This window comes from Meriones unguiculatus, chromosome 2, assembly GCF_030254825.1.
Source record: "Meriones unguiculatus strain TT.TT164.6M chromosome 2, Bangor_MerUng_6.1, whole genome shotgun sequence".
Taxonomy (NCBI): Eukaryota; Metazoa; Chordata; class Mammalia; order Rodentia; family Muridae; genus Meriones; species Meriones unguiculatus.
This window is the reverse complement of record NC_083350.1, coordinates 82671193-82685641: the sequence shown is the minus strand read 5'-3', so window position 1 is coordinate 82685641 and position 14449 is coordinate 82671193. Positions and strand designations below refer to the sequence as shown.

Genomic DNA, 14449 nt, shown 5'->3' with positions numbered 1-14449 from the left:
TCATTTGAGTTTTTGATTTTAGCCATTTTGATGGGTGTAAGGTGAAATCTCAGGGTCATTTTGACTTGCATCTCTCTGATGGCTAAGGGTGTTGAGCATCTCTTTAAGTGTTTCTCTGCCATTCTATATTCCTCTACAGAGAATTCTCTGTTTAGCTCCATACCCCATTTTTTAATTAGTTTGCTTAATTTATTCTTTTTTAACTTCTTTAGTTCTTTATATATTCTGGATATCAGCCCTCTGTCAGATATAGGGTTGGTGAAGATCCTTTCCCAGTCTGTAGGCAGTCGTTTTGTTCTGACAACAGTGTCTATTGCTTAACAGAAGCTTTTAGTTTCATGAGATCCCAATTATTGAGTGTTGCTCTTAGAGCCTGTGCTGTTGGTGTTCTGTTCAGGAAGTTGTCTCCTGTGCCAATGAGTTCTAGGCTCTTCCCCACTTTTTCTTCTAACCGATTTAGAGTATCTGGTTTTATGTTGAGGTCTTTGATCTACTTGCACTTTAGTTTTGTGCAGGGTGATTCAAATGTTTGTGGGAGCTACTAACAGTCTTAGGTATTTAAGTACTTTCACAGAGTGGCTAACTGTGCTGATAAGCTACACATTCACTCTGTGTGTATTTATTATGCCTGATAATACTTAGGCACTACTTAGGAGTTATTATGCTATATCTTTTCAAGAAGGATTGAAAAGGGATCAACATGTACATGCTTAGTTCCAAGACAATTATTGAAAATACATTTGATCTTCAGTTGGCTGAATCCCTAAATATGTAATCCACCACTTTATATCAATTCTTAATCGTATTTAAGATTCAGGATGCGGTAAGCGTTTTGGAAGTCTCTATTTTTTTAACTTTGTATTGATATGATTCAGTTCCACATATTACTTGGAGCAGCTTAGAAATGTAGTGTGCAGCATCAAAATCTGAAGAACTGAGAGGACCAAACAACAAGAGAGCATTGGGATGCATTAATTTGAAGATTCTGGAACTAAGTAATGTAAAATTTGGGAGCAATGTGTCTTTGTCTTCTGGATTTACATGATGAACTAAGAAGAATGTAATTCAGTATCTTGCCATTTATTGAAAGGTCGGTAGATGTAAAAAAATCTTATTTTAAACAATACCTGAAGGGAATACATCACAATACAGTTACTGTTACATGTACCTGAAAAGCTCCAGAGAAGCAGAGCACACTATTTCTCTGGTTATGTTTACAAATGGAATACCTATGTGTATGTAGTTGGATCCATTTAAATGTAGTTAGGTTATACAGCTGCCCTTTCTCCTCACACCGCTTTTCTTGAAAGCTTCCATTGTATTCATCAACAGGTATGGATCATAATGTTGTAGTGAACTGTCCAAAAATACTGGTCTTTGTGGCGGATGATGCGCACCAAGATCTTGGAAATATGAGACAATTACAAACACAGCTTTGCCTCGAGATAATAGTATATTCTTAGATTAAACTTGCCCACATGTTTTGTTAATTAAATATTCAATAATTAGTTAGCACAGAGTTAACATGAACTAATCCTATAAGCTTGAAGAAATTTCAAGTTTCCTGTCCCTCAAGGAGTACGAGTGATCTCCCATGTAAAGTACTTTGAAAAATATAAAGATTCTTGACATTGGAGTGCTGACTCTCCGCTTATTGTCGTCAAGCAATTATTCTGTCTAGAGTTCACAGCTGGACACAGTCACTTCAAGTGCCAGCAAAGAAGTCATCACCAAGTGTAAATTCACCTTTGGGATTTGCATAACTTGTGTATAAAATGGCTAGCAATATCTCAACCTTTTCACTGTGTTTGCATATTTCTGACACCATTAATGTCATACATAGGAGTCCATATTACAATTTTTATCAGCTTAGTGTACATGTCTCCTTTTGAATTGATGTTTAAAATTTTTATTTCTGAGATTATACTATAATTACAATATTTCTTCCTTCCCTTTCCTTCTTCTAAACCCTATCTTTGTACTCTTTCAAATCTGCAGTTTTTTAACTTAATTCTTATTATATGCATATGTACATATATGAATATTATTATAAAATATTATATACTTATATTCCTAAATATATGATGCTAAGTCTGTATAATGTTCTATTTATAAGCATTCTAATTAAACTTCAAACCTATTCAACAAGAGGGAAAATTTATATCTGGTGTTAAAACCCCAGCTAACTATCCAGTGCCAGTGAAGCCATGGATATTGGAGGACGTCCTACAATCTCTGCCTTACTAATGCAGCAGAATCTCTCACAGTCATCCAGACATTTAATTCAGTAAGCTAACTAGTAAATCATCACTTCTGGCTTCAATGTAAGGACCTATTGAGGTGCCCTGAGGAATATGGAATTTCTTCATTTTATCATGCTTCTTATTTGTGCATTGCTGAACAGGTGTGGAACAGCTGGGTTATAGCTTCTCTACATGATTGGTCATATTATATTTTATTATACAAAGCTATGTTCTAAAATGTCATTCTTTTGGTGAAATCATTCCAAGTCCATTCTCCTTTCTTAGGTACCTTTATATTATTTCTGTCTGTGTTGGTACTGACAGATCCCTCTCCTGTCACTCCCTCTCTCCTACTGTCCCTGGACTCTGGTAAGCACCAACTGGCTCCCAGCTACCATGGGATGGGATCTGCTTTAGCTTGCAAGTGACTGAAGTCAACATTCTATGTTAAAGAGAACTGTGGACACTAACAAATCCGTCATCATTTCATGAATAAAGTATCCTTTGAGCTGCTAATTTTTAAGTAATCCTTTACACTTTTAAATTTAGAAATTTCTAACTTTAAAAATGTGTATGTGTAGAGCCAGGCATAGTGGCAAATGTCTGTCATTCCAGAACTCAAAAATATGCACCCTACATTTCAACTAAAACTTAATTTTCCCTCCATGATGTTGAATATAATTTTTCTGTATTCTTCATATTTATCTATAGTTGAAACATCTTCTACTTCCAATATTTATACTATGTCTGTTCTTATTTATTGTGCTTGTCACTTCATTAGTCATCAGCTTAATAAAAGATAGGAAATTGTTCAGCGTGAACATTTTAAGAGGGAAAACATGTTTTCTGTTTATTCACTTTCCTGTCAGCACGTTATGAATGACTAAAATTATCCACAAAGAATCTGCTAGAACCTGATTCTTAAAACCTGTAATAATTTTGGAAAATAAAATGTTTGCATGGACATTCAGCTAGGATCAAGCAATCATTTACCATTTTCTGGTTTAATGATTTTTTTTTTTTAAATATCAAAGTAATAGAATATCCAAGTAAGGGCTTTTTGTTTTATTTCTGCACATCACTTAACTTCTCTGAAACTTTGGTTTCTTAATGAGTTCAGTGAGTGTGGTAATAGCTAATCACAAAGCTATTTTATGAATGAAAGGAAAATGCATATTAAATCCAAATAAAAACACTTAACACATGATTTTTCAAGAATAGCACTTGTTTAGGGACAAAAGTAATGAAGAGTTTCAAGAGTGTAGCTCACAGTGTCTGAGCTATCTCAGATACCAAGGAAAGCATGAAGTACAGAGTCACATACAAATCAACATGCAGGTCTCTCTACGAGCATGGGACAGACAGACACACAAACACTCACAAATTTTCACACTCAGATTATCACTGTTCTAAGTTAACTTGCTTCACGCATCCTTATAGTTTATTTCTTCCGTTTATTTAATCACTTTACAGGTTGATCACAGTTCTCTCCCTCTTCTCTTCCCAATCCCGCCTTTATGCCTTCCCCAGTTTTCCCTCAAATTCTCTGTAGGTCTTCTAGTGGTGTCCTTGACCCCTCTGCCTCCTACAACTCTTGTACAAAACCCCCGAGCTCTGCTTCTTGTTTGGCTGTGGGTCTGCATCTGTTTCCATCAGCTGCTGGAGGAAGCCTCTTTAGAAGACCATTATGCCAGACTGAGGCCTTCATGTTTTAGCCACATTAAATTCCTCTTTCACCAATTTATATTCTCTTGTTTTTATTTTAAGATCATTTGATTTTTAAGGTTGCGTTTTTCTATAACTGGCGTATTTCCACACTCACACGATCACTGTTCATTTCTTATGCTGTTGGAGAATGTACATACCCCAGGTAGGCAGCGACTGTTTTAACTGGAGTGTCCTATGCTGACTGTTCATAATTCTCACTCTGGTAGTAGAGTGCTGCACACTGCTGACATGTTTCACATCACCAAATGTGAGAATCATCCTGCTGTGTCATCATTGTGCTACTAATGTCATTGTTGAGCAAGCAACTTAATATTTAAAATAAATTACATGCATAATGTTATTGCTTCGAATTTTCATTTTGTTTCAGCCACGTGTTGTAAAGATGATTCCTTATTTTCAAGTCCTGATGTCACTGACATTGCACCAAGTAGGAAGAGGAGACATCAAATGCAGAAGAATCTTGGGACGGAGCCTAAAATGGCACCACAGGAGCAGCAGCAACAGGAGGAGGAGAGGTGAGAGCAGCCTCATGGGAGGCTATTGGAAGGACCAGTATCTGAGATCTCTGGTTTTGGTTAATTCCTGTTAATGTTAAAGGCAGAAATGCGGGAAGTATATGCAGTTTTCTTTGTGTTTTTCACAGTTTAATTAGAAATAGCATGGAGGATACTAAAAATATTAGAATGTATCTTGTGTTCAGTAAAGCACTTCAATCTAATTTATTGCTTAAAGGGCACCAGATCACATTCAAATTAGCTGCTCCTTCTGGTTATGTTTGTTTTCCCCTGTCTGGTACAATCCCTCTTTCTAGTTATTTGTGTACAGTTATCAAACTTTGTCATTATATGCTTTATTTTTACTCTATTTTAAACATGAATTTATATTCTAATTTAAATAAAATAAATTCTTTAACAAAACAATGGATATTTACAAATAGTATTATCAGTTGAATTATAAATGAAAGTGTAAATTGATACAAATCAATCTGTGGTTGTGTATACATAGATACACACATATATATTATGAGGATTCATTTCTTTTTCTGATAAGTTGTGGTTAATATAGCAGATGGTGTCATTGTTAGCTCCTTGTAGTATGTGGAAAGAGAAGCCCAGCGTCTCAAGGCCCTTCCTTGGGACTGCATGTGGTCTTTTCTTCTTTTAAATCTATGCCTCTGTGAAGCTGGGTTTTATTTGTATCCTCTTTAATACAGTGTGTTATAGTTGGTAAAATGCAGAAGCAAATAAAAACTGAACTGCTTTCAATGAAGCCACCACAGAACAGTTTTGCAAGTTTACAAAATGATGTCACAAGCTTGTTTTCCCTTGTTTGTTTGTTTGTTTGTTTGGAAAAATAGAGTAATATTTCATAAAGAGTATATTATTGCAGTTAGTGAAAAAAGAGCTCATGAATTTGAAAGAGGTTGGGAAAGGATGTATGGAAGGTTTTGGAAGGGGAAGGGGAGGGAGAAATATAATTATATTATAATTTCAAATGTTAAAAAATTAAAAATTATTTTATTCATTCTGTTAAAATGATGTGTGTAATATTAATATAATTAATGCATATTTTAGTGTTAATTTTCAAGATGTCATCTGTAGCCCACATAAACAAGAGTGTGGATCTAGTCCTCTTGAAGTGCTTGAAAAGTTTAAAAGTGTAAAGTGATCCTGAGACCAAAACAGCTTAGAATTCTAGAAACAGTGAGGATGCAAAGGAGGCACATAGGCTTTGTCTCAGGGGTCTGGCAAAATTACGGGAGGATGTTTTCAAGGTTTCTATCAAAAGTAAGTATTACAGATGGATATACTTGCTCTCCTTCATAATCCTAGCACTCTTATGGCCGGGGATAGTGGGTTGTATAAATTCAAGGCCAACCTTTATATACATTTAGCTGAAGGTCAGCTGGTTTAGAGTGATATTCTGTCATTTAAAAAAAGATAAAAATGGGATTAATTTGCATATTTGTTACTTATTTCTGTAGTTTGCCTGATGTATTTGCCCATTTTACAGGATCCATTGGGTATAGTATATGTGTTTAGATAACATATTTAAAACATCAATGTGCACTCAACGCTTGCTGTTCATGTTTGTCTTCTGAGATTGTTCCTTGGCTCTTAATGAAAGATTTTGCAATTCAAGGAACATTATTTATTACATAATGAAGAAGTTATTCCTAAATTATATTAGAATTGCCATGCTATTTATATAGATACTCATTACCAAGAACAAATCAACAGCAACTCAGAGAACTCTCTCCTTCATTTTGCCAAACAGCAAAATGTAACTGGTGGATATAAGTTATGTGCCAGGAATGACAGAGGATCTTAAGGATACAGGAGTGTCAAAAACAGAAATAATTACCCACTATATCTTGTTATTTTTGTTCTGATTCCTTTGCTTGATGGAAACAGGAAGCTTTAAGGAAGGAAATGTGTTGGATCATGTGGTAGAACAGCAGTTTACGTCTTTTGGTGCACTTGAGAACTTGGTGTCAAGTTTTAAGATTATTAACATTCCCTTGGATACTGTGTTCCTAAACCAAGTTTGTGATACATGCGTGGTAGTCAGATGAAAGAATTTTTGTTCTAAATTGTAACTATATTTATAACGCTTTTAAATAGAAGTAATGTGCTTTTGTTTCTAAAACATCCACATACTATGTATAACAGTATGCAAATGTATGACAAACATAGATTTGAAGGAATTCAGGATGTATTGAAAACCCCACAAAGGATTCAGATTGAAGGGTCTTCATTTGACCTGTAACCTGAGGGGAAAGGATTAGCAACCCAGTGGAGCAGGGTGGAGATAACATGGTCCAGTCACAGTGTAGGCTGTAGCAGGAGCTCAGCAGTGTGCCTGTGCTAGGAGGGAGTAAGGCAGGAGGTTTAAGATGCTGCGGGGCACTGCTCTCAGACCAGACCACAGTGGGCATGTCTGCCTTTCATGCCATAGAACAGCATTCCTGCTTTTAATAGTGTGGAGCAGTTCTCTCTTCACTTTCTCCAGCCTGTTGATACTGCTTTGTAAACTCTTATTAAGACATCAGATCACTCCTTCCATACTATTGGGACCAGCATCTTGGTACAGCCTCCCCCCACCCCCAAACCAATACACACACGTTCTTCCCCATTGCTCCCTTTCAGGCTTTTCTTCTGTCCTATCTCTGGAGAAATTGAGCTGTGGACTAACTAAAGGCTTCTCCCTTTCTTGCAAGTGTTTGTGGTTTTAGAAGGTACTTTGCATTTCTGCCAGAGGTGAAAATTAATTAATATTTCCCAGCTACAAACTCAGTTACGAACAGCAGTAACCTATCTGCATGCAAGATGCACTGGTGCAAGAGAGACACAAATGTCATGGGAGTTACCAACCACTATGTAAATATTTTATGTAAGGCCCACGCCATGAGATGGAACTCATACCCAACGCTGCTAAAATAGCTAAGATCCTGAGACTAGATCGGTTATGGGTCCTGTGGAAAAACCTACTACTGTTATTCCACTGAATGAACATAGCAACAAATGACCCCTAATGGCACATTGCTGTATCAGTAGATCAGAGCAGCACTCAGCCCGAATCAGAGAAGGTGCTTCTTGTAGCAGATAGCAATTATCACAGACCCACACTGAGAAAATGTGGAGTGAAGCACTAAGCCTGCTCTGGAGCACTAAGCCCTGAAAGGGGTATTATCAAACCCTTCTCCTGAGGCCCAGGAGTCTATACAGAAGAAGTCCTCGGGAAGCTGATAAGATGGAATAGATGAATCCAAGAACACAGCATCTTCCAAACACAGCAGAAATTATACAAATACAGGCTTATGCTGACCATATCCACAAGACCCACACAGGTTAAGACCAGACAAAATATAAGCACTGAAAAGGGGAAATGGACAAAAAGTGAAGCTGTTTGCAGTTGATACCTTCTGGAAAAAAAAAAAAATCACAGCAGGCTGCATGCCCAGTAAAACTTGCACAACAAAAAATAGACTTTTTTTTAAATTTTTGTACCTTTTGTCTTTTTTTAGTATTTTTTCTCATTAGTTTTTCTTTAGCTTCTTTGTTTTGATTTTTATTTCTTATTAGCTTTAGTTGTTTGAGAGAAAGCATGAAGTTTACTGAGTAGGGAAGTTGAGAGGATCTGAGAGGAGATGAGGGAGGGGAAAGAATGGAATCAAAATGTATGAAAAATTTTAATAAAAATAAGTCTTCAAGGGGGAGATAGACCTAGAGGGAATAGGAGCTCCACAAGGAGAGCAACAGAACCAAAAAATCTGGACACAGGGGTCTTTTGTGTTGATACTGCTTTGTAAACTCTTATTAAGACATCTGATCACTGGTACTCGAACCAAAGACCATACATGGTGATAACCTAGAACCTCTGTACAGATATACCATGGCAGCTCAGTGTCCAAGTGGGTTCCATAGTAATGGGAACAGGACCTGTCTCTGGCATGAACTGATTGGCCTGCTCTTTGATTACCTCCACCTGAGGGGGGAGCAGCCTTACCAGGTGACAGAGGAAGACAATTCAGCCAGTCCTGATGAGACCTGATAACCTAGAGTCAGAGGAACTGGGAGGAAGACCTCCCTATCAATGGACTGGGGGAGGGGCATGGGAGGAGAAGATGGAGGGAGGATGGGGTTTGTAGGGGATGAGGGAGGGGGCTACAGCTGGAATACGAAATGAATAAATTATAATAAATAAAAAATAAATTAAAAAATAGTTAAAAAATTTTAAGAGATAAAAAGAAGCTATAAAAAGAAAACTGAGTAATACTCTATGGTAACATATGTAGTATATTTTATATATCCATTCATCTGTCAGGGGACAGGTAGGTTGTTTCAACATTTTGATTAAATGATTAATACAGACATGAAAAAGCATCTTCAAAATATACTGTCAAACCATTGGATTGGCAAGAAAATTCTGATATTTGGGCTGCTATTACCTCTTTGGAGTATAATGAGTTAAATTGGCCTAAAAGGTATTGTACTTTTTTTTTTTTTTTTCAGTTAAACTATTCTAACTTCTTACATTATATGATCTTGCATGCACATGGTGCAGGTTTCTTTTTTTTTTTTAAACACAGGAGATTAAACAATCGAAAATATACTGAGTATTACTAGATGCTTACAGGAATAAGAGCTTAGTTTAGCGTGCAATTTCAGTCCACAGATGCAGATTTACTGTCATATCACTTCTTTCTGGTGAATATAAATGCTGTTTCTCAGGAATATTTTTAAATTGCTAATAATATTCTGAAATCCTTAAATCTGGTGTCTATTGATATTTAGTCACAAATCCATGTGACTAACGCAGACAGTGTGGCTATGTTTCATGAACAACACCCTCCCTCTCGTATCACTCAGCCTAAGCAGTTACTGTTCAAGGCAACCAAGCACTGGGCATCCCCTGCTTCATGCCAGGCTGAGCTGGGATTGTGCGCTTGTTAAGTCAGCCGTCTTACTCCTTCATGATCACTAAAATGAGCCTCTGGCAAAGTCTACAGAGGTTGGGAAAATACTGCTCAATTTATATACTTCAGTGACATTACCAGGGACAACGCTGAGACATACCAAGAGCATTATAAAAGTACTTTCTATGAAATTTTAATGGCAAATTACGTAAACAAAATAACATGGTATCCTGGATTTATCTGACATCCATCTTTAAAGTTTTTTTTTTTAATTTTAATTTGTTTAATTCATTTACTTTTGAGTGTTTTGCCCACATTTATGTATGTCTACCATGTGGGTGCCTGGTACCCATGAAAGTCAAAAGAGGGCATATAGAACTCTGAGAACTAGAGATTCAGATGGTTGTGAGCTGCCATGGGCTTGCTCTGGCATCTGAAACCTGGTCCTCTGCAAGGCCAACTAGTTCTCTAAAATGCTGAGCCCCTGTTCCAGCCTCTCAGCTTAAAGTCCTAATAAACCCTTACTTTATTAGATAGATACTTTATTAGATTCATGTTTTCAGATAGCAGAATATCTAAAAAAGATTTTTTTCCACACAAATCTTTTTTTAATTAGAAATCTTTATTATTTCTTTCAAAATCCTATAAAAGCTCATACAATTATATGCAACTCTGTTCATAGAAGTAAATAGAGGGCTGGAGAGATGGCTCAGAGGTTAAGAACACTCGCTGTTCTTCCAAAGGTCCTGAGTTCAATTCCCAGCAACCACATAGTGGCTCATAACCATCTATAGTAAGATCTGGTGTACAGACAGAATGTTGTATAAATAATAAATAAATCTTAAAAAAAAAGTTAAAAAAAGAAGTAAATAGAATTCCATTCATAGCAATCTGTTAGCTTGTCCTGGAGTAAATTCTAGCTAATCTTACCAGGATTTTTTCTGAAGTAGCTGATGAATATGTTCATTATTTTTTTAAACTGAGGCAATTTCCCTTTCTTATTAGGGTTCTCAGGCAAATAATAAACCAAAAAAAAAAAAAAAAACAAATACTATTTATTCCCTTTTACGTTGTAGAAAGTCTACTTTTCCTTTAATCGCCCTGCTTCTCAGCCTCTCACATGCACACACATACATAAAACAGTTTTATCTAGAGATTAGAATTACATGTTAACAAAGGCTTGGTTATTATTCATAAACACTTATAAATAAAAACATTCTTTTGCCTCAGAATAAGTTTTCTGAAAATAATGTTGAGGAGGCCAAGAATAGAGTCATCTTATTACCAAGTTGTTTTACTCAGTTATCCAAGATAGGAAATCAAACATGGAAATATGTATATTCCATAGCCAGTTATCAAAAATGTAAATAAGAGTCTCTTGTAGAAAAGCCTAATAGATAGATATAAACAAAGTGTCTCTGGCAGACATGCACCAAAGAATTGCAAGCATTTACTGGAATTTTGTGCTGACTTCAGTACATCCTCTTATGGCAGCATTCATTTTATGGGCATGAGCCCAGGAAGGATTCTACCTCCAAATCATGTTGGGATTGATGTGACTCATCATCACTAGCCCTTTGTGCTGTTATCTTCATAACTTAGGCAGGAAAATTTCTGAGAAATTCCACAGTAAATAATTTGTTTGATATTCTTAATATTCTTAAACATAGAATTATCAAACAATTAAACCTCCATTACAGTCTCAAAAATGGAGCCATACAAGCCATAATAACAACCCAAAGAACAGTATTTAGTCTTCATAGTACTGATTTTGGATACACGTTCCAATTTTTTTTAATAGACAGTGATTTTATAATAGGAAGAGATTCCAAACACAATTATAATGTTAGGCATTTAAATGGTGTGTTTGTGGATTGCCTTATGTTCCCTGCACAATCCTGTGTAGGAAGCTGTTTGCTTACCACTTTGATAGTCCTGGCTGGGAGTAACAAGGTCATTTTCTGAGTGATAGGACACATGTGAAAACATTCAGCACCACCTCACTTGCAGTTGCAGGACAAATCCATTAAAGCACTGAGCCAAAGCATGAACAACTTCTCACATAGCTTTTAGAAACTTCTCTAGACCGTCTTTGTTTTTACAAGCTACAAATAAAATACATGGAGGTTTCTGTATTTCAAGCAGAATTTGATGGGGATGATTTCGTTTTCTGTCTGGTAGATGTCTTCTAAAAAGAGTTCAAACATGTTTTCCAACTTAATAAAATAATATTATTAAAACCTTACAGATGTTGCTCCTTAAACTGTACCAAAGGAGTTTGAGCTGTGTGTTCTGAGTTATCCTCGTTTAAGTGTTCCATTTAAAAATTATGTAAGCTGTTGTATTTCAGATGGCTAGTGAATGGTAAAAGGCTACACTCTGAAGTAAGAGTGTGACTTGGATCTTGCCACAGACCTTATAGTCACATGGTCTTGATCCGCACTGTGTGCCAAACTAATTGATCTGTAAGCTTCTGGCTATTCTTCTCCCATATCTTTGTAGGCTCCCATGGATTACAGACACATGTGTCCACATCTGGATATACATGTGTTCTGGGGACCTCAGCTCACATCAGCATGCTGAGTAGCAAGCTCTTCAACCACTGATCCATCTTCCAGTTCTGTAATGCTTCTTCGTTTATATAATCAGGGTTAGACATAATTTTAAAAAACTAAGGGATGGGATGGGTTGCTAAAAATATAAGGGAGAAAGGTACTATTAATCCTTTGGTTTTAGTGAAAAGCTTCATTTTGTTTGTTTTCTAATTATAGAAGGGTTAAATGGTCATTCTCTAATAATCAGAAAGTACAGACAGCACGGATGAGAACTGAGGGGCTGTGGTCTCTTGAACATAGAGAAGAGGAACACTAACACTGTAGCAGAGCTGTGTCTTCTCCACTCGTTTTTACATCTATATTTGGTTTGTAAAACTAAGCTCTCAGAGTTTATGATATAACCTGTTATTAAACACAAATACATGCAAAAATTTTACATTAATAGATTATTTCAACCTAATTTCACATTCTACTCCTTGAATACTTTCCTTTCTTTAACCAATCCTCCATTGGAATGTATATGTGTGCAGTATTAGAAAAATCATTGTCTTTCTTTTAATATAGTATGTCATATAATTTTTATAAATTAGTTATTTCCTTTAGTAGAGTCCCAAAAATAAAATTACTAGAACATCCAGAATATAAACCTGTAACTCTTGTGTCATATTTTGTCAGAATTCCTTCAGAATCTCTTAACTTGGACTTCGAGAAGTGTTTACTTCCTGCCTTTTCATAATCTGCTTCATTTTGGTTATGGCCAAATCCTTTAATAAACAGTTATTATCCCTTTATTTAAGTGTTTGTGTTTAGCTGTTAAAGGACTTTTTGTGTGTATTTGGATGTGTTTATGCGTAGGTGTGTTATGTGTACATGTGCACAGCATGTGTGTGTGTGCATGAGTGATTGTGTGTGTACTGTGAAAGTGTCTTAATGTGTTACCTAGGCTGCCGTTGATAGACCTGAGTACTTTCCCATATTTCAGGTATTTCACTCAATTTTGCTTTCTCAGAGATTTATTGCTTATTGGAATATTATCATTACCTATTTATAATTTCAGCTAATTTATAGTAGAGATATGCACTTCCTGTTGTTTTAGGGCTCCTAAAATCTTAATATTAATCTTTATTTTCTAATTTACCACCTACATTGTAGTTTTTGTAATGACAAATGTTATTAAGTTTATCATTTTTAATGTTTTTGTGTCAAAGGATTATAATAAACCAGATAGATAGATAGATAGATAGATAGATGAGTTATGTTACTTATCTGTATATTTCATAGATCAGAAATCTCAGATCTAGAGATGTTATATGATTTGAACAAAAGTAAGTAATTTTCCAGTTTTGTCTTAGGATAGGACCATTTTTTTAGATACTATTACACTGCTGTGTTAATTTTGGTTATGTTCATGTGTGCTGAGCGGTGTCCTAAACCATCTAAACTGAACATCTTTACTATATTTAATTTTCACTGCAACTCTGTTAATTAGGGCTACATTTTCATATGCATTTCTAAGACAGCTGAATAAAGTTAAATTCCAGTAAGGTTTGATTGCTTGCTTAAAAACACTGTACTCAGTGTCATTAAACTTAGTATGCACTATGACTTAAAAAAAAAACAACACTGTCTTACCATATCAATTAGCTTAATCATGTGTATCTTTTCCTGGAAAGGCAACTGTAATTATGAAATTTTTCTACCTAGAATAATTCCTTTTTTTTTTATTTCTTGTGAAATTAAGAATTGTCTACACCTATTTTTGTTTGCTCAGCAAATATTCCCCTTCTCTTTAGTAATCAATGAAGCCTTAGATACTGAATGAAAGCAACATGTTTTAAAGGTTGGTACAATTGCGGTATGTACACATGCACATGTGCAGTGCAACACAGAGAAGAAACTGTATATAGCAAAGTCAGATGTTCTGCCTTTTCTCTAACTGTACTCGATTCCTAAAGTTGCTTATAACATATGGCTTTTTGAAGTTAAAACACAAACTATTTGAGATATTAACATATATGTTTATCCACATGGAGAATGTCAGAGAAATATCTAATTCTTATAATTTGGGGTATATGATTTTTAAACTTTTTAGGGGCAAATTAAGAATGTATAATTAAATTGCTATATATTTTCTTTAGTCAACAAAACAAACTTCTTTTATTATACAACTTTAATTTTACCATAATGTTTACATTATTTGCAAAAGTAAGCACTGTGTGGTTTTAAAACAAGGTAGTTTTATTAGCTTCCACATGTGTTTACCTAGCTGTTAAGGCTGTGGCTCTCACTTTCCCTGTTGCATGTTTTCATTAATGGCTCACTGGACTCATTCCAGAGTACGCTGATTATAGGCAGGTCACTTCAGTGATGATTTATTAATTGTGCTCACAACACCAGTCAGTAAGATCGCTCATATGTATTATTATGCAATTGCCAATAACATCAGGAATCACATTTTAAAATAAATTGGCCTTGGAAATTTTTTTCACATTTTAAGTCAATGA

General features: G+C 35.5%; 1 protein-coding gene across 2 annotated transcripts in view; it reads left to right on the top strand.

The window, feature by feature from the left end:
- Positions 1-14449, top strand: part of Xrcc4 (X-ray repair cross complementing 4) — a 214697-nt gene that overhangs the window by 133211 nt on the left and 67037 nt on the right. For both annotated transcript variants that reach the window (XM_060377747.1, XM_060377748.1), the window contains exon 7: positions 4339-4486. In XM_060377747.1, the coding sequence (XP_060233730.1) occupies positions 4339-4486 (148 nt within the window). The remainder of the gene's footprint in view (positions 1-4338; positions 4487-14449) is intronic.